The sequence below is a fragment of the Pseudophryne corroboree genome, chromosome 9, assembly GCF_028390025.1.
Source record: "Pseudophryne corroboree isolate aPseCor3 chromosome 9, aPseCor3.hap2, whole genome shotgun sequence".
Taxonomy (NCBI): Eukaryota; Metazoa; Chordata; class Amphibia; order Anura; family Myobatrachidae; genus Pseudophryne; species Pseudophryne corroboree.
The window spans coordinates 344,742,035-344,760,909 of NC_086452.1; the positions used below are offsets into that span (position 1 = coordinate 344,742,035).

An 18,875-nucleotide genomic window follows, 5' to 3' on the forward strand; every position below is an offset into this window, starting at 1 on the left:
TTCCTAAAGTATGGATATAGAATTGCCTTGATACTTATGTATATTAAAATTGTAAACTTGCGATGGATATATGTATATACTGTTTTAATTTATCTGAGCATGCACAGATGCCAGTAATTAACCCATTAGGGTAGGTATAAAAGACTAAACCAGCCACATTGAGAATTACTGCTGATGAAGCTGGGTGATCTAGCCCAGGGAAACGCGTTAAGGACATTTTAAAGCCACTTTATTTGCACCTTTTACCACCAACGGATCCAGATAAGGACTTATTACCGGATAACCCCTTTGGATATTCTGCAGACTTTCATTTGTGCATCGAACAGCAATTTATGGACTCCCTGCTAATCCACTAACACAGCAACTGCATGCTGCCTCTGCGGATATCTGTGTGAAAACTCCTGTGGATCGGGTAATACCAGCTGTATGTGCTACCCTTATGCTATAATGAAACAAGTCAAACTATTGACACTTAAAGCTATTTCATAAAGGGAAAAACAACATAAAATCCAGATTTAGTCCAGGATCCAATGTTTGGTATACATTTTCTGTGGCAGAACTATTATTTTAATTCTCAGTATTTGTTTGTACAACTTATTTTAATCTGTGCATTTTAATAAATTGGCGTTTAATTATATCCCATGCATGCAATTACTTTAGAGGAACAACTCTAGCGCTGGAAACAATTTTCTATTATACTGAACAAACATAGAGGCTACTCCACACTTCAATATTGACCAATCTGCATCAGATGCTGCGTCTCTGTACGCAGCCGCTGGGATTGGCAAAGCTGCCAGCGTCTCAATATAAATCAAGGCAGCAGCGACAGTTGCATATTTTCGAACAGCAGCTACCTCCAAATTCGCAGCTGGGAATGCATTTACGCACATCTCTGAATCAGGCCCACTGGATGCAAACACCAGTGGGCAATGACCGGTTCAGCGGGCATTCTGAGTGCGTAACAACATTTCTTGGCCTTAATCACAGTAGCTTTGCGGGAGGAACACAAAAAAATTACAAAAAATTAGGTTATTTTCTATTACAGGCTTTTTCAACCAGTGTGCTGTGGCACACTAGTGTGTCGCGACCAGTTGCAAGGTGTGCCGCGGAGCCAGAGCAGCTTCCTGCACCTTCAGAGTGAACTATTGGCCTGGGCTCTTCTTAGAGGATCAGTCATGCTCCGGCTGTGACCTGTGACTTGAAAATGATGTGATATCATAGGTCACAGCCACCGCATCTCACCACCCAGCCAGCCAATCCGCCTGCATACACATCTTCCAGTTCCTGCCTGCATACACAGCTTTCCTTGCGCACCCACATCCACACCTGCCCGACCGCCCACTGCTCAGTATTCGCAGAACTCCACTATGAACAACCCCCGCCACTGAGGGACAGGGAGGAGGACAGCTGATAATAATATTTGTTATTTTATTTCTCCTGTGGGGAACAATAGGATTTCAATAGGATTTATGTGGGCAGAATAATAATGTATGGATTTATGGGGGTAACAATGTGAATAATTCATGTGTGGAGCAATAGTATTTATGTGGGGAGCAATGTGATTGGTTTTTTTTTTCTGTGTAGGCCAATGTATGTGTGGATTTTTTTTTATTTTTTTTTTACCGTGAGGGCCAATGTGTGTGTTTTGTTTTTTTTCTGTGGGGAACTGATGGTGTGCCTTGGCAATTTTAAAATATTGTTCGGTGTGCCGCGAGTAAAAAAAGGTTGAAAATCATTGTTCTATTACAAATAACAAAGGAATCAAAAATGATCACAAGGCAGATAGACCGTAAACATGAACAAGACAACTTTTATATTGGCAATACTAATGGAGCACCTAAACATGCCAAATGTTTTGTCAAAAGAGAAAACATATAACATTAAGAAACTTATTTGGAGAAAATAAATATTACCTGTTATTCTAAAGAACTGATCGAAGAGACCAATGTTTACGGACTGCAGATCGCTAAACAAGATCCCAATGCAGCGACAAGGGTAAAAGAGATGGCATTCGGAACCTGCTTTGTCTTGGCTGCAGTAATCTACGGAAATATAAAAAAATGTATTCCAGAAAACATAGAAAGTGCACAATTCCTTGTTTTTTTTACCACGTCTCACACTTACACTTACCCTGTGGTGTCTGATTTAAGCTTCTATAGGTGTCATCCAGCACAAAATAGATTGCTTTTGTAGACAGCAAAACGCATGACGTCATTTCTGAGTCTGGCATTTGGTAAAATGTCACTGGCGACCACAGGAGGTACCGTAACTCCTCACTTTCAACCTGTACATAACAGGTATGGCAGAAGACAGGTAAGTAGTGCTTTGGTTATACTGCTAAACTGACCCAATAAATACATATTCACTATAAGAACTTAATTGAATAAATACATTTATTTAATGTCATTATGAAAGTCACTGGAATGTCCGTATCAGATTACTACTATACTACAGCAATACTATAATACGGGATGTTGTCATGTTACCGAGGTCAGGAGACAGACGGTCACATAACCTCCCCCTACATCCCGTCCCCTCACAATCCCAACAGCCGGATTCCGCTGCCAGGATCCCAACGTCGGTATGCTGACCGGTGCTCACGCATAACACACCCCTATAACACTTCTATTATACTTTGTAGGTCATATAAATATTCATTCCAATGAAGTTTATCAATTTACTAATATTACTGAGGCGCAAACTGCACTAGTAGTAACAGAGACCTGACAGAGTACAGGCTCTACATCCTGCACCTGTATCTAGCCTCACAGGATCCATGCAGCAGGTCCACTACGTAATGGGCTGATAGCGCCATCTTTGTAAAGATGGTGCAGCTAGAGAAGAGTCCCTGACACTGTACCGCAACCTTTGTATTTTGCATGCTTGCGACCATCTTCCCAAACACCACCAACCAATTTTAATCTAGGCTGTCCACCCCCTAGTACAGGCATTCCCAACCTCGGTCCTCGAGGCACACTAACAGTCCATGTTTTAGTGATATCCATGCTTGAGCACAGGTAATTAGTACCTCAGTTATTCTGCTTTAACCATCTGTGCTGAAGCCTGGATATCACTACAACCTGCACAGTTAGTGTGCCCTGAGGTCGAGGTTGGCAATGCCTGCTCTAGCAGGAGTGTTTCCATCTGTTTCCTGTGCACATTACCTCAGAGATGCTGTTATGGAAGAATTCCACAATGCTTCGGCCACTGAGAGCAGAAATAAAGCGAAGTGGCACAGACGCCGCCAGGTGGAATGGAATCTGATTCTCATCAGATAATTTCTGAAATAGGCTCTCAGTGGGGTACAATGTAGGTAATGCCAGTTGAGGTTTAACATCTCTAAAAACAAAAACAGCAAAATGCAGATTGTTAATACATAGCGAAGAGGATTTAAAAAAACATGAATATATTGCAATATGTGTCCAGTAATTCGATCGGAAAGTAAAATCTCTATGTTTATTGGTACATCCTAGCTGGACTATTACACATTATGTGGCAGTTTTTAGCGAAAAATAATTAAGTCTGACGTATATAAAAACTACATACTCTTCTCATAAGGGCCTGATTCTGAGTCGCACATATTGCCGATAATCACAGAATCGCAATTCTTTGCTACTACAGTTGCCCAAAAATCCCTACAAACTTATATTATCCCACAGTGTGTATGCACATGTATAGGGGCAGAGTTGCCACTGAGATACACGGTATCAGAAATGTATTGGAAATGTGCTTGGAGCACCTAGGCAGTGACTGGGTGTTGTCTATTCAGATGTACAAAAGTGGTCTGTCCTATGGGCATGTTATGGGAGTGTCGCTGAAGTGGTTACGTACACAGACGCTTATCGGCTCACATTGGAGGCCATACTCAGATGGACAATCTGCACCTACCATAGTACAAGTCTTGAAGGTGTGAATGATGAGGGCATCTACACACACCAATGCATTATTACAGCATCTACAGACACTCAGAGTGGCTGTCCGTCCTTGCACATTCCATTTGTACACCAGGGAGGGGCTGAAACTAACATCAGCATATAGTAGCCTACGCGACTACAGGCAAAGACGCTAAGCCAAAAAAAATCAGTTGTGCCTAGTATTGATCATATGGATATATGTAGGCTCAATTCGAATGCTGCTACTTCTGGCCCATATGTGGCTGTCTTCCAGCTGCACTAACAGTGCCCAGTGTTCCCTAGCATATGTTTATAGAGAGTGGCATGACTTACAACAGGTTGGGTATGGGTGACCGGAACTTGGGACCCCGTCGGTCACCATACCGACGCTGGGATCCCAGGGAGTTGAATGCCATGGGGCGAGCACAACGAAGCCCCTTGCGGGCTCAGTGGCGAGCTGTGCTCGCCACAGGTTCTATTCCCACTCTATGGGTGTCGTGGACACCCACGAGTGGGAATAGTCCCTGTTAGTCGGCATGCCAACTGTCAGGATTTAGTGGGAGCGGTAATGCAGCTGCCGGTCACATAACTACATCCCCTTACAACAACTCCTCAGATTATACCACTTTACTAGCATAGAGAAAAATGCAGGAACGTCTGGTTGCTAAGCAACCTTTTGTGAACTGTTGATAACACATTGCATATTTTTTGTTTTCTCTGAGCACCATCTGAAACTATGTACCTGGATTTGGACTCAACTACAACTTTAATGACAGAGGACACACCTAACAAATTTGAACCTTGATAAAGGAATGTATTATATTGAATGATTTTATTTTTCTGTGTCTATTTGACCTAGATTTTTCAAATGATTCACATTAAGATATAGTTCTTAAGCGCTGTGGTGGCATAGAGGTATCAATAAACCTTTTTTTGCATGATATTTCAACCGAATGTGGTGACACTTATATTTGTTACCTCATTGCCTTCAGGCAGCTCAGCGCCAGTTAGAGGCACTCTTCTTCTTCTTTTATTGTGAATCATTACCTGTGGGACTATTTTCCTGTATTATAGCATAACACCATCAATAAAAACTAACTAAAAAAATATATATTCTAATTGAACACTTCCCCATAACACTTTGGAACACTCTTTTTATGACGTTTTTTTTTTTTTTTTTTCATTTTCCTTCACGCAGATAACAAAACACTTTTGCTTACCATGAACAAAGAACTATTTTTGTGTAACATGTTATCTCATGAAAAAATGTGTGTGTGTGTGCGGGGTTGGGGGGGGTGGGGGGAGGTACGGGGTATATATATCAAGTGTAATTTTACAAAAACCAAAAGCCTTACCTAACAGTCTCTGGTGTGGTTTTGTTCACTTCTAGAAGACTACTTTGTGTGGACTTCAAGCAGATTAAAGACTTAAAAATGACTATATTTTTAATATCTTGAAGGGAAGTCCTCAATAACTTATACATTGATAGAAAGTGAAATTTGTCCTTAGGTAAGACAAAGAAAGCAGTAACACATGTAGAATCCAAAATTAACTGGATGGCATGACTTTCTGGAAGTGTCTGCTTATCATCAGTAGACTGGCGCATGGGATGTACAACCACAGAGGCAAGTGGAATCTTGCTTAATCTGAAAGCGTTTTGTAAATAACCAGACAATCTTTTATTCATGAACATCATACGGAAATCAATTCTGATTATGAGAACATCTTGATGTGTGAGAAACAACCAAACTGGAAATGATTCATCAGTATTTTGTTCAGAGCTGTTTGTGGAATAAAAAGTTGCAGAACGGAAATCTGTGGCCCATCTGGTCTTCTCAAACAGGACAGTGGACTGTCCAGCATTGTCTTCATCACAGTAAAAGAGACAGACTGGAAAACACCCTTTAACTTCACAGTCTGATAAATGGATTTGTTGTTCTTCAATGAGATGTTGAAAGAACCCTTGGATGTCCGCCCCACACACTGGGGGTGAGATAAAGGGCATAGAGATAGAGTTTTCAGAGCACTGTAGATATAAACAATCATAAAAGTCTTTCAAGTTTTGAGAATCTGTTAGAACAAACAAACACTCTTCCCCATTTCTCACATTTAGAGCTAAGCAGGTCTCTGGTACTAGGAATGTGAATTCAGTTAAGTCTCCATAATAAAAATAACTGATTAGTTTCATGGAAGGAGGAAGGAAAACATGAGGCTGCTTTAGTTCCTCACCATTGACCTCAAACAAGGCAATCAAGGCATCAGTTAGCACAAGGCATGAAGAAAATGGTTTAGAATGAGAGTCTCCCTGAAGGTGAATTGAGAAGTTCCAGAGTACCCGTTTAATACTGACATGTGTGTCCTGGAGAGGTGAGAGAGGTCCATCTGAAAAGGTCCACTCAACATTGTGCTCTCTCTCATGGAGCCCCATTTCAAAGTAGCCATCCCCAGGCTCACAACTTCTGGACTCTTCACTCGGATTATCCCTGGTGTCGTCTATCCCAACTAGATGCTGCTTCTGTTTTAATACATGGGCAATTGACGTAGAGAAGTAAGGAATGCAATCTTGATCAGTGTAATAATATGAAACACAAGGAACAGGAAAAAGGGACTTGTGAAGGTTTAATACTTTAGTGGATTCCTCTTCTACGTTAAACACGCTTTCCATTGAAATGACAGAAAGAAACAGATAATTAGCTTATTGTGTCCCAATAGCAAAATAAAGTAAAATATACCATTCAAATTAGATGTCCCCAAACAACCAACAGCCATAAATATTGCAATGCTTTTTATTATAAACTGATATGACACACAATGATGAGAAGGATTTACTGCCAGCATGGGAGGGAGAGGGGCTGAGTACGCAAGAGGAGAGGGTCGGGAACGTGAGTGGAGAGGGGCTGAGAACGTGAGAGGAGAGGGGCTGAGAACGTGAGAGGAGAGGGGCTGGGAACGTGAGAGGAGAGGGGCTGGGAACGTGAGAGGAGAGGGGCTAGGAATGCGAGAAGAAAGTAGTTGGGAACGTGAGGGCAAACTTATGGGTTGTGAACATGAGGGTAGAGGAGACATACTGTATAAGCTGGAGATAAGCAGTTCTGGAGATCTAAGTAGAAATCTCACCTGAAGTGAAGATTTTTGTTGGTGTCTTGTGAAACATCATCAGGTGTAGTTAGCTGAAACAAAGACATACTGTAACTTTAAGGTACTGTATTTAAGGTTTTCATTCTGATGGCAGCAAGTGTCTTATCTCATACATACAGTATTTCTACTATGTCTTTGTTAATAAATCCCTAGTAAATGCTATCAGAACTCCCAGTTGCTATACATAAATGGTGTACAAAGTACTTTTGCGCTCTATGTATTAATGCCCAGATGTGGGAATCTGAAAGGATTACACTTCCACATTCTCATTTTCTAAAGACATACAGTAATAAGATACTTTTCTTTTAGATTGCACAATGGGGGTCATTCAGAGTTGTTCGCTCGTTGACGATTTTCGCTATATTGCGATTAGTCGCTTACTGCGCATGCGCAAGGTTCGCAGAGCGCATGCGCTTAGCTATTTTACACAAAAGTTAGGTATTTTACTCACGGCATGACGAGGCTTTTTCATCGTTCTGGTGATCGTAGTGTGATTGACAGGAAGTGGGTGTTTCTGGGCGGAAACTGGCCGTTTTCTGGGAGTGTGCGAAAAAACGCTGGCGTTTCTGGGAAAAACGCAGGAGTGTCTGAAGAAACGGGGGAGTGTCTGGGCGAACGCTGGGTGTGTTTGTGACGTCAAACCAGGAACTAAACTGACTGAACTGATCGCAATGTAGGAATAAGTCTGGAGCTACTCAGAAACTGCTAAGAAATTTCTATTCGCAATTCTGCTAATCTTTCGTTCGCAATTCTGCTAAGCTAAGATACACTCCCAGAGGGCGGCGGCTTAGCGTGTGCAATGCTGCTAAAAGCAGCTAGCGAGCGAACAACTCGGAATGAGGGCCAATATACAGTATCTAGAAGCAGTGATGTTACTACAAGTAGAGTCTCTCACATCCGAAATACAGAATTTTTTGAGCGTGAAAGATTACCTTCAGGCTGTGTGTACAAGAAACATAAATGCATTCTGTTTTTAGACTTGGTGCCCACAAACGGTGAGATCTGTGCTAGGTGCGATTTGAGCCTATACAATGTGTGCTATGCGATTTGGACTAAAGGTCCATACACACTGGGCGATTTTGAGTTCAAAGTAGCTCACTTTTGACGTTTTGAGCTACTTTGAGCTCAAATTCGGCCAGTGTGTATAGCGGGGCGATGAGCGCTGATGCGTGCTCCCGCATCATCGCTAGCCGCCACCATCCTTTGGCCTGTTTGAACAGCCGAGTGAAGCACTTTCCAAAGTCTCCTACTGCGGAAAGTGTTTCACCACACCGTGAACATCGCTGGGCACATGGAAAGTATCTCAGTGTGTATGCACTGAGCTTTTTTCCTGCCAGCGATGTCCACGATCATCGCTGTGCATACACGCTGGGCAAAAATGGCCTGTGTGTATGCACCTTAAGTGGTATGCGATTTGAACTACACTACAATATGTAATGTATGCGAAAATCCGTACAAAAAAAAAACGCGAAAATACGTACAAAATACCTGACTGCACATACTATTTTGCCTTGCGATATTGACTACGCAGGAGCATTGCACCGCAAGGGAAAATAAACACGATGCATTTTAAACTAGACACAATGCAATTTGATCTAAAAAGAGTAAATCACATGCAATAATCGCACTGTGTGTGTGTGGGCCCCATAAGATATCTCATTATGGTATGTAAACATTCCAAAATATAGAAAAATACAGATTCCCAAACATATCTGGTCTCAAGCAGTTTGGATACGGGAAACTCAAACTGTATTAAAAACAACAATAAACACTTTCAGCTGCTGTACTGTATGTTTTTGTCTACCTCTAAGAACAAATGAAGTGGACAGAATTCATCATATTAAAGAGGCAATTTATACTTCTACCATTCATTGACTTTATTGCTACCTGCTTAAATATGATAAGTCACTGATAAAGTCACAATGTAAAATGCATATATGTACAATAAAGCCTGAGGTCCAGGAATTCCACTTCACTCCTGAGATGCTGCAGTTTTCTATTTTGGGAGTAGAGCAGCTCCATATGTAAGAATTATTTATTCTTACAACGAATGCAACTGAGCAGAGCTGACCACCATCACCATCTGTGGTATGGAGTACGGAAGGGAGCAGAGCACGCAGTGTCTGGTAATAATAATGTGTGTGTGTGTGTGTGTGTGTGTGTGTGTGTGTGTTGTAGTTCTAACCCAATCCCCATCAGGGCATTACCCTGGTGGACAGCTGATCAAAACAACATAGAGGAGGCAAATGTAGAGGAAAGAGTGAAAATATGAAAACCCTTCCTCTATATATGCCGTAGAACCTATAACGCCTTAGTCCAGTGGTTTCCAAACGCGGTTCTCAAGGCACCCAACAGTGCCAAGTTTTACGAAAATTCATGCTTAGGCACAGGTACATCATGCAGTTTGCTAATACTATCTGTGCACAAGTAGCAGAATTCCCTAAAGCCTAGACTGTTGGGGTGCTTTGAGGGAAGCATTTGGGAACCATTGCCTTAGCCTTTACAAACTTAAGTAATACTGGACGGATCAGCATCCTGGAACTAGAAAAGTAACGTCATTTCAAAGTACAATGGGCAAAGAAGTTGGTTACAGGTAATGCTAACCTCCTATTATCTGTGACAAATGAAGGCCTAGAAGAAATATACAGAAATAAACAACAGCCAACCCCATAAATCTGCTAAACTGTTATATAATAGCAATCTAGAGTGCAGTAATGATATTTGTTGTCTATGATAAAAATGATAGGAACTGGTAGGGAGTTTACCAATATGAAATAATATGAAGTGCGATCATAATCTGCAAATTACATGTTCAGGATAAATTGTGGTCTGGAAATCACGTAGCCCATTCATTCACATCTGTGATCATTAAAAGAATGCAAGTCATACATTCTAGGGAGGTCCTTGTAATACTGGTCATCATCAATGTACAATATATCGGGGGATAACTATTCTTTGTTACGCCAACAAAGTTCTAAATGGGTTTTGTCCATTGCTATGCATTTGCAAGTACTCCTTCATTTATGCCATTATAACAATCATGCCCTAAGGTGGAATTGTACATTTGGCTTGGTCTCAGATTTGAAGAAACATTTAAATGTACTGTGGGGGTAATTCGCAGTAGCAAATTTGTTAGCAGTTGGGCAAAACCATGTTCACTGCAGGGGGGGGGGGGGGGAGATATAACATGTGCAGAGAGAATTAGATTTGAGTGGGGTGTGTTCAAACAGAAATCTAACTTGCAGTGTAAAAATAAAGCAGCCAGTATTTACCCTGCACAGAAACAAAATAACCCACCCAAATCTAACTCTCTCTGCAAATGTTATATCTGCCACACCTGCAGTGCACATGGTTTTGCCAAACTGCTAACAAATTTGCTGCTGCGATCAACTCTGAATTAACCCCTGTGTCTGGTAACATTTTATATTTTACTCTCCTGTCCTGTTCTGCAACCTGTACTTCAGCCTGGTATGACAACACATACCTCCACGGGCATATAAGTAAAGACACAGTCAGTCAATGAGGTAGTAAATGCATACAAAATCTTAAGCTTGTTTACATACTAGAATAAACTCATCACGTATGAGCACATATTCGTATGTCAGCCTCTGCCTAGTCAATGAGAGCTCATTCATGACAGTCTTTACCTTGTCGATGAGATCTTGTGCATATGACAATCTCTACCTTGCCAATGAGCGCTTGATTAATTGTCAGGCTGGACAAAGAATACAATATTGATGTTTAACAGTACCTAGAATGGTTTATGTACAGAATCATGTAGCAGTGAATGAAATAGACCAGTGAGCAGTGTACATCACAATCCAGTACAGGAGAAGGAAAGAAAGGAAAAGAGCCTTATATGTATTGTGTGGAAGCCCCCAGAATCAGGCTGCCACTTAGATGGTGAAATGCGAGTGGGTCACGGTACATCACTTACCTTTCCTCCAAACTCCAGATACGGACGTTCCAAACTAGACTTTATTTTAGTGAAAGAAGAGCAATGCCATAATCCTTTTTGCCCATAACTATTTCCAGTTGGCAAGTGACCTACCAGCAAAGTGTATCATGGACCTCTGTATGACATTTGGTTATACAGAGATGATATTTATTTAGTTATGTAATAGCTAAAGGCTTATTGAGTGGTTTATATAACTTAACTCATACTAGAGGTCAACTGTTAAACAGAGTACAGACCGTCCTAAACTAAGACACAGACATATACCACCGGGGATTGCAGTAGTGTGGGTCTAGTGGTAGTTTAATGGGTCTCTTTTTTTATTTAATCAACTTATAAAAGTTATGTTATATTAGATAACCCAGAGGGCCTTTTCCTTTCTGCCATTCTTCCTTATTATAATGCCAGGATAGAGTCAATCAATGTGATGATACTGTTCACATGTCATACCATGCACAGCGAAACAAGGGCTTGTGTACAATTCAGCCAGGCAAAGCCATAGAGAGTTTTTCAGGTTAGTAAATAGCAGCAATTGTTTTGTACTGCATATAGCACAACAGAGTTGATAAGGATTGCAGTAAATCAATAATGAAGACAACACAACAGATAAATACTGGATGAGACTGTACAATAACAACAAACACTAGCAGGGCACAGGCTTTTTTTTACATGAGTAAGATTTAAATAAGATCACAAATTTGAGGTTTTTCTTGAGGCATGCACATATAATACATGGTCACTTGTAGCAAAATTATGTGTATTCTATAGACCAGGCATTCCCAACCACGGTCCTCAAGGCACACCAACAGTGCAGGTTTTAGTGATATCCAAGCTTCAGCACAGATGGTTAAATCAAAATAACTGAGGTACTAATTAAGTCACCTGTGTTCAAGCCTGGATATCACTAAAACCAGGACTGTTAGGGCTGTAACACACACTCCGGTTTTTCCCGGATGGCAAAAAGCCGGACAAACTTTGTCCGGCTTTTTGCCATCCGGGAGAAACCGGCAGAGTCACTCACACAGGACGGCTTTGAGCCGTGTGTAATGCTGTGCGCATGCGCAGCATCAGACACGGCTTCAGAAAAAACCGTTGTGTGTGAAAGCTCCCCTTCACACACACGGTTTACTGGCTCCAAAGACGGCCCGGCGGCCGCCCGGCCGCCGGACCTTCCAGTGGTGAGACCCGGCTGCAACCCGGCAACCGGGCCGGGGCCGTGCAGTGTGAAGGGACCCTAGCCCTCACACTGTTAACTACAACGCCGGCACGGGAAAAAGCCGTCCGGCTTTTTCCCGGCCGGCAAAAGCCGGGTAGTGTGTTTCAGCACTATGTGTGCCTTGAGGACCGAGGTTGGGAAACACTGCTATAGACGCTTGTATTCTATAAATGCTTGTATTAGAGACTATGTCCAGTAAGTCACCTCTCTATTGTGTCCCCCATCATGGACAGAATGTTGAATGCTGCATTTTCGCTGTGAACTTGACCGGTCAATGTGAGTCAAGCTAGTGGAGAATCTGCTGACTGAGGACTGATCTATAAAATAGAAATTGATCAGTCATGCATGAAGTATGACAGACATATATTTAGAACATTGTCTTCAGACTTCAAAAGTTATTTCAACTAAGCTGTTATTACCTTGAAATTAAATGCACCCCCCACCCCCCCAATAATTATGAAGAAGCACATTCTGTACTGGATTTAAACATGCACAGGGAAGTCTATTACTATGTAAATATTCAGCTCAGATTGCCTTAGAGAAACAAAAACTGCATATATTAAAGCAGCAATCCCACATAATCTTTTTTTTTTTTTTTTATAGTTAATTAGCATGTTTACCACCTTTTAAGTATGCATCTAGAATTGTTCTTAGCTGTTGTCCTACAGAACATGTTCTTTTCAAAACTACTATCTGGAGGGCACAAGTATGGTTGAATTCTCAGTGTTGTGTGCAGTGTAGGAAGCATCTATCACAGGGGAGGGCAGTAAGTAGGCCCCCAGTTGCTATTGAACTACACAACTGTCAACCAGGCATGTACAGCCAAAGTTTTAGCATGCTCTGAAAGCAAATCTGTGGCAGAACATGCTGTGATATGTAGTCTGACAGCAGCTGAAGGGCTTTGTGGTAAGGCCAAAAAGATCACTTTTGGGAGTATATTTACTAAAGGTCGATTTTAATCTTTTTTTATTTTCAAATTTTGATTCTGGTTTTGCAAAACCACCCTCACATGTTTTTAGTTTAAAAAAAAGCTAAAAACGCCTAAAATCATGTAATTTGGGCCCGTCTTTGTTTCTACAGTATTATTAACCTCAATAACATTCATTTCCAGTCAATTTTGACCACCCCACAGCTGATAATATTGTTTTCACCAATAATGGCCAAAAGCTGGCTGCCTAAACTAAGCAACACATCTATGAAATATTGCCACACCGCAGTAGCAGACAGGAGGACTGCAGTTTAATAAACTATACAACCCCATAGAAAGTAACCAGGAATGTTTTCATTAACCAAGAACTAGCTCAGAGACCCGAGGGAAGTACAGGGAAATGGAGGTGGAATATATAGTGGAAGGCAGGTAAAAAGAATGATAGATTAATTGAATAGATTATTTTAAAAAAATAATAATAATTGAGAAGATTTAGAGCATATGGAGTAAATTTACTACAGTGGGAGTTGTTTTTTTTAAACTGGTGATGTTGCCCATAGCAACCAATTAGATTCCATCTATTATCTTCTAGAAGCACCTAGATAAATGTTAAGTAGAATCTGATTGGTTGCTATGCGCAACATCACCAGTTCTAAAAACTCCCACCTTAGTAAATTAACCACTATTTTTTGTCAGACCACTCGCTGATATGGGTTTCTTTCTCTTTTAAGCTTTGGCGATTTCCTACTGATTTTTCTTCGTCTACTGGCTTCTGCACTAAACTGGAGGCATTCTGGGAGGAGTTCAGATTAGACAACATCCAAACTGCACAATCGGATCCTTTGACGTTTTGGCAGGCCTCTAAAGCAGTGTTCCGTGGCCGTATAAATGAATACGTGTCCAGTAGGAAGAAAGAGTTCTCTTCTAACTTGTACAACACCAGCTGACTGAGGCCTACCAGGACTTCAGCTGTAATCTCACTCCCGCATCTATACTTCTTTTTATCGAAACTGAAATCAGGGGCCTAATTCAGACCTGATCACAGCAGCAAAAGCTTTCTCTAATGGACAAAACCATGTGCACTGCAGGTGGGGCAAATATAACATGTGCAGAGAGATTTAGATTTGGGTTGGTTAAGTTGTTTCTGTGCAAAGTAAATACTTGCTGCTTTATTTTTACACTGCAATTTAGATTTCAGTTTCAACACACCCCACCCAAATCTAACTCTCTCTGCACATGTTATATCTGCCCCACCTGCAGTGCACATAGTTTTGCCCATTAGATAAAAATGTTGCTGTTGCAATCAGGTCTGAATTAGGCTCTAAGCTTGATGCTCTTTTGTCTTCCCTAAGTGATAAACACTCATTTCACAAGCAACACAGATTTTATATATTCGTAAATATAACGGATTGCCTTCTCAAAGGCTCAAACCCCCCTTCCCTAATAAAAATGCTGCTGCGCTCCGATAACACTATTGCCACGTCCTCCAAACATATTGCACAGGTCTTGTCTGCCTTCTATTATGATATTTATGCCCAACCCCAAATTGACGACCAATAGAAACTAGCTTTTTGGGATGATATTGTATTGCCCACATTGGACACTGATATGGTTGTTCCACTCTGGTCCCCTGTTACTACTCAAGAAGTGACTGCTGCTATAAAGTCCCTTAAACCACTGAAAGCTCCTGGTCTGGATGGACTTTCTGGGCAGTTCAATAAAAATATTGTCTCCCAGATTGGTTGATTCTTTCACTGCAGTGTTCACCATGATTTTGTGTTCTCATAAGATCCCAAAGTATTTTAACAACGCAATAATCAGATTGATCCCCAAACCTGGCAGGGACCATCACTTACCTGGCTCCTATAGGGCTATTACGCTGTTAAATGTGGACTACAAACTTTTTACAAAAGTTATGGAAGATGGAAGTATTATTTTTATTCTCTCTATCATCCACCTGGATCAAACTGGGTTTATTTTAGGGGGTCCACAAGTAATATATGAAAAATTATTGTGGTTGCTCAATGGTTGGAGTCTACTGGTAACACAGACCCACATTTTGTCCTTTCTTAGATGCAGAAAAGGCTTTGAGCCTTGTCACGTGGGACCATTTGTATTCCATCTTGGCGAGGTTTGGGTTTCAGGAGAACTTGATCATTTTGCTACAAACCCTTTATGACCCTTCTATTTCCCGCATAATGTGCAATGGCTTCCTTTTTGATCCTGTCCTGCAGCGAAGAGGCACTAGGCAAGGCTGCCTTTTGTCCCCACTGCTGTTTGCAGTTGCGATAGAGACCCTTGCTATAACCCTAAAACAACATTCTAATTTCTAAGGGATTAAAGTAGCTGATCAGGAGCTTAAAGTAGCTTTGTTTGCTGACGACATGCTTTTATTCATATCTTATCCATTATTGTCCATTCCATCTATACTGTAGACCATTTGTAGCTTCGGGTCCTTCGAAGGATATCAAATAAATACCGCCAAATCGGAACTCCACCCTCTCACCCTTCTTCATCTGCACTATCCCAGTTTCATTTGAACTAAACCAAGTCGAAATATCTAGGCATATATGTTCCCGCACGAATGTCAAACCCTTACTCATCTAAATTCAATCCGGTAATCAATAAAATCACCCAACTCCTTACCTCATGGACTGCCTTGCCACCATCACTGCTTGGCCGTGTAGCTATTTTGAAAAGCATTATTTTCCCCAGAATCTCTCATATTATTAAGATGTTGCCCATGAAGCTATTCAAGACAGGCATGGCAATTTGTGATAGTTTTTTCACCAAGTTCCTTTGGAACAATAAAAAGCCGTGCATTGCATTACACAAATGTAAACGAAAAGATGGTGGCTTGGCTGTCCCTAACCTTCTTGCCTTCTCTCGAGCTGTTGCTTTCTGCTATATTTATGATGGTCTCCTCAGCAGATCTGTTTTATGCTATTTTTCAAATTGAACAAGCTCTAGCTCACCCTTATGACTTCAGAGCCTTACTACATACCCATAACCCCTCTATCCCCACTTTGCTTCATTCTAATTTACTGTTCTAGGACTCATATTTAGCTTGGTTGGCCATAAACAAAACAAAGTAGAAACCCATTGCATTCTATGCTTATTCCCTTTTGTGGCAATCTGTGCTTCCTATCTTCACAAGACAATGTTACATTTTCCCACTGGAGAGTTAACGGCATTAAAGCTACAAGAGATGTCTTCGATCCAGTTGGTCATATTCTTTCCTTTAATGAACTGAAGGTTCGATATGGGGTGCCTCGATCACAGTTTTACATGTACTTCAAAATAAATCACTATATTCAATCACTACCTACCCCACATGATTCATCTTCAGACATTGATCACCTCACATAATGTCCCTGATTTTCTTGGCCCCTTTTAAAATAAAATTGATTTATTGGGATCTTGTCCCAACACAGCTTGACAAATGGTGGGCTCCTGCACTTCCTAAGTAGTCCTCTGAATTAGCGCTAACTTTGCAAACAAAGGCTCTTTTAGTCGACCTACCTTTAATTTATAAATCCCTTCATTCTTCCCAATTACAAGAGGTACATGTGAAGTTCCTGTATCGTGCTTACATATCCCCAGGTTAACCACTTGCCTGGCATGGTCGCATCAGATGCGACCATACCAGCAAGTGTCTTATCTGACCTGGTCGTACAGGATGTGACCAGTCAGATAGAGAGTGTTAGCAGCGGCAGGGAAGAGAAACTCCCCTCCGCTGCTGCTATCACAGGGACCGGAAGGTCCCTCTGCCTCCCTGCACCTTCCCTTCAGTGTTGCTGTGCTGCCGATCACTGCTGATTTGTCAGTACGGCAGGACCCCCCACCCAGCGGCTAAAGACAATGGCAGCCGCTGGGGAAGTGTAAACCAACGCCCCCAAGCCCCCCAGCTCCCCCCACCTGGCAACTGTCTTGGGTGTAAAAAGGAACGTTGCAATGTTACTGATCTTCTCATCCGATGTTTGAGAAAATGATTTTTATTTATTTTTTTAAACTAAAATCATTTTGGATAAGGTTAAATTCATATTCTTCACCTAATTCACTCATAAAAAACTCTGACATTTTCTGATTGTTTTTTTGAGGAAAAAATCGTCAGTTAAGTTGTTAAAGAAAACACGTTATTAAAGGAGTCTGTCCCTAGTGCAATCCTAATGCGTTATTGTTCCATGACTTTTGGCAGTGCCCAAAAATTAAGAAATTTTATAATAAAATACTATGGTTTATAAATACAGGTAGTACATTTAATGTCAGATTGAAACTTGATTCAAGGGCTATGCTGGGACTTCAATTTCAGGATTGGGGATTACACTCTGCTCAAAATAACAAACCATTTCTGTATGTTCTTCTTACTCTTGCGAAGAAGTAATACTTACCAACTGGTTAAAGAAGAACCCTCCTAGGATTGATCAGTTATGTCATACTCTCTTACTCGTACAATGTATTTTGAGCGCCAATCTACTTTGCCTGACATCGAGAGAAATGTGCTTCATTTTTACAAAAAATGGTGCCCTTATATAGAATCTCACAACAACAACAACATCATGTTCTGAATAATTAGAAATCAACTAACTGGATTCTTTATAGGAGAATGTACGCTACATTGTAACACACTTTGATTCACTGTTCCGCCAGACATAGGTTTGGCTATGTTCTATTTTTCTTTATCGCTTTGATTGGATATGTTTTTCTCAGAAAGGAATCTTTCCTCCCTACCTTGTCATATCTTGTCGGGTGGTCTTCAGTATGCCGACTGACGGGATCCCGGCGCACAGTATACCGGCGCCGGGATCCCGACAGCCGGCATACCGACACTTATTCTCCCTCGTGGGGGTCCACGACCCCCCTGGCGGGAGAATAAAATAGCGTGGCGCGCGTAGCACGCCACCGTGCCCGTAGCATGGCGAGCGCAGCGAGCCCGCAAGGGGCTCATTTGCACTCGCCACACTGTCGGTAAGCCGGCAGTCGGGCTCCCGGCGCCGGTATGCTGGTCGCCGGGAGCCCGACCGCCGGCATACCATAGTGAACCCTATCTTGTCTATTTGTCTTTGTCAGTCACCTATTTTGGATTTTGTATCCTATTTTACTTATGTGCTCCATTCATACTGCTGTACAGATGGTTCTTCTCCCCTTTTATATTGAATTATAAAGAGTTTATCCATGATTATTTGTGGAAGACAATGTTCCGCATTTTTTTATGTTTTAATATATCTGGCCCCTTTCTTGACATATCACATATTTATAATATGTGGTTGAGGGACAGCATCATGTAATATAGGATTCTTTATATTGTTACTTCTTTTGTATTTCTCGTAAAAAACTCAAATACATTTAAAGAAAAAGAATTAACATGTGCGAGGCTTATATCAAGAGCTGTACCTGTTCTGCAGCAACTGACAAAAGGTTATAAAAGAAAAAAACAAAAATGATTGATTGATTGATTGATTAAAATTAACACGTGAGGCACCAAATAATATCTGGTTAAAAAGGTGTTACAAATTAGTACAGATTTTAGAGCAATAACAAACCAATACAATAAAAGGTTTTTCTCTGCAAAACAGACCATAGCCAGTGCCCCCAAACAGCCCATAATTAAAGAAAATAGGATTTTAACACCTACCGGTAAATCCTTTTCTCTTAGTCCGTAGAGGATGCTGGGGTCACATCAAGAACCATGGGGGTATAGACGGGATCCACAGGAGACATGGGCACTTTAAGACTTTCAAAGGG

General features: G+C 41.2%; 1 protein-coding gene across 5 annotated transcripts in view; it reads right to left on the reverse strand.

The window, feature by feature from the left end:
• Window positions 1-18,875, reverse strand: part of NISCH (nischarin) — a 306,900-nt gene that overhangs the window by 59,694 nt on the left and 228,331 nt on the right. For 2 of the 5 annotated variants that reach the window (XM_063940634.1, XM_063940635.1), the window contains 6 exons: window positions 12,407-12,519; window positions 7,011-7,063; window positions 5,249-6,550; window positions 3,165-3,339; window positions 2,131-2,284; window positions 1,914-2,042 (listed from right to left, as the gene is read on the reverse strand). In XM_063940634.1, coding sequence (XP_063796704.1) covers window positions 1,914-2,042; window positions 2,131-2,284; window positions 3,165-3,339; window positions 5,249-6,550; window positions 7,011-7,063; window positions 12,407-12,519 — 1,926 coding nt within the window. Of the gene's footprint in view, window positions 1-1,913; window positions 2,043-2,130; window positions 2,285-3,164; window positions 3,340-5,248; window positions 6,551-7,010; window positions 7,064-10,678; window positions 10,747-12,406; window positions 12,520-18,875 lie in introns of those variants that run through there. The other 3 variants (XM_063940636.1, XR_010186909.1, XM_063940637.1) reach the window with 3 other exon arrangements.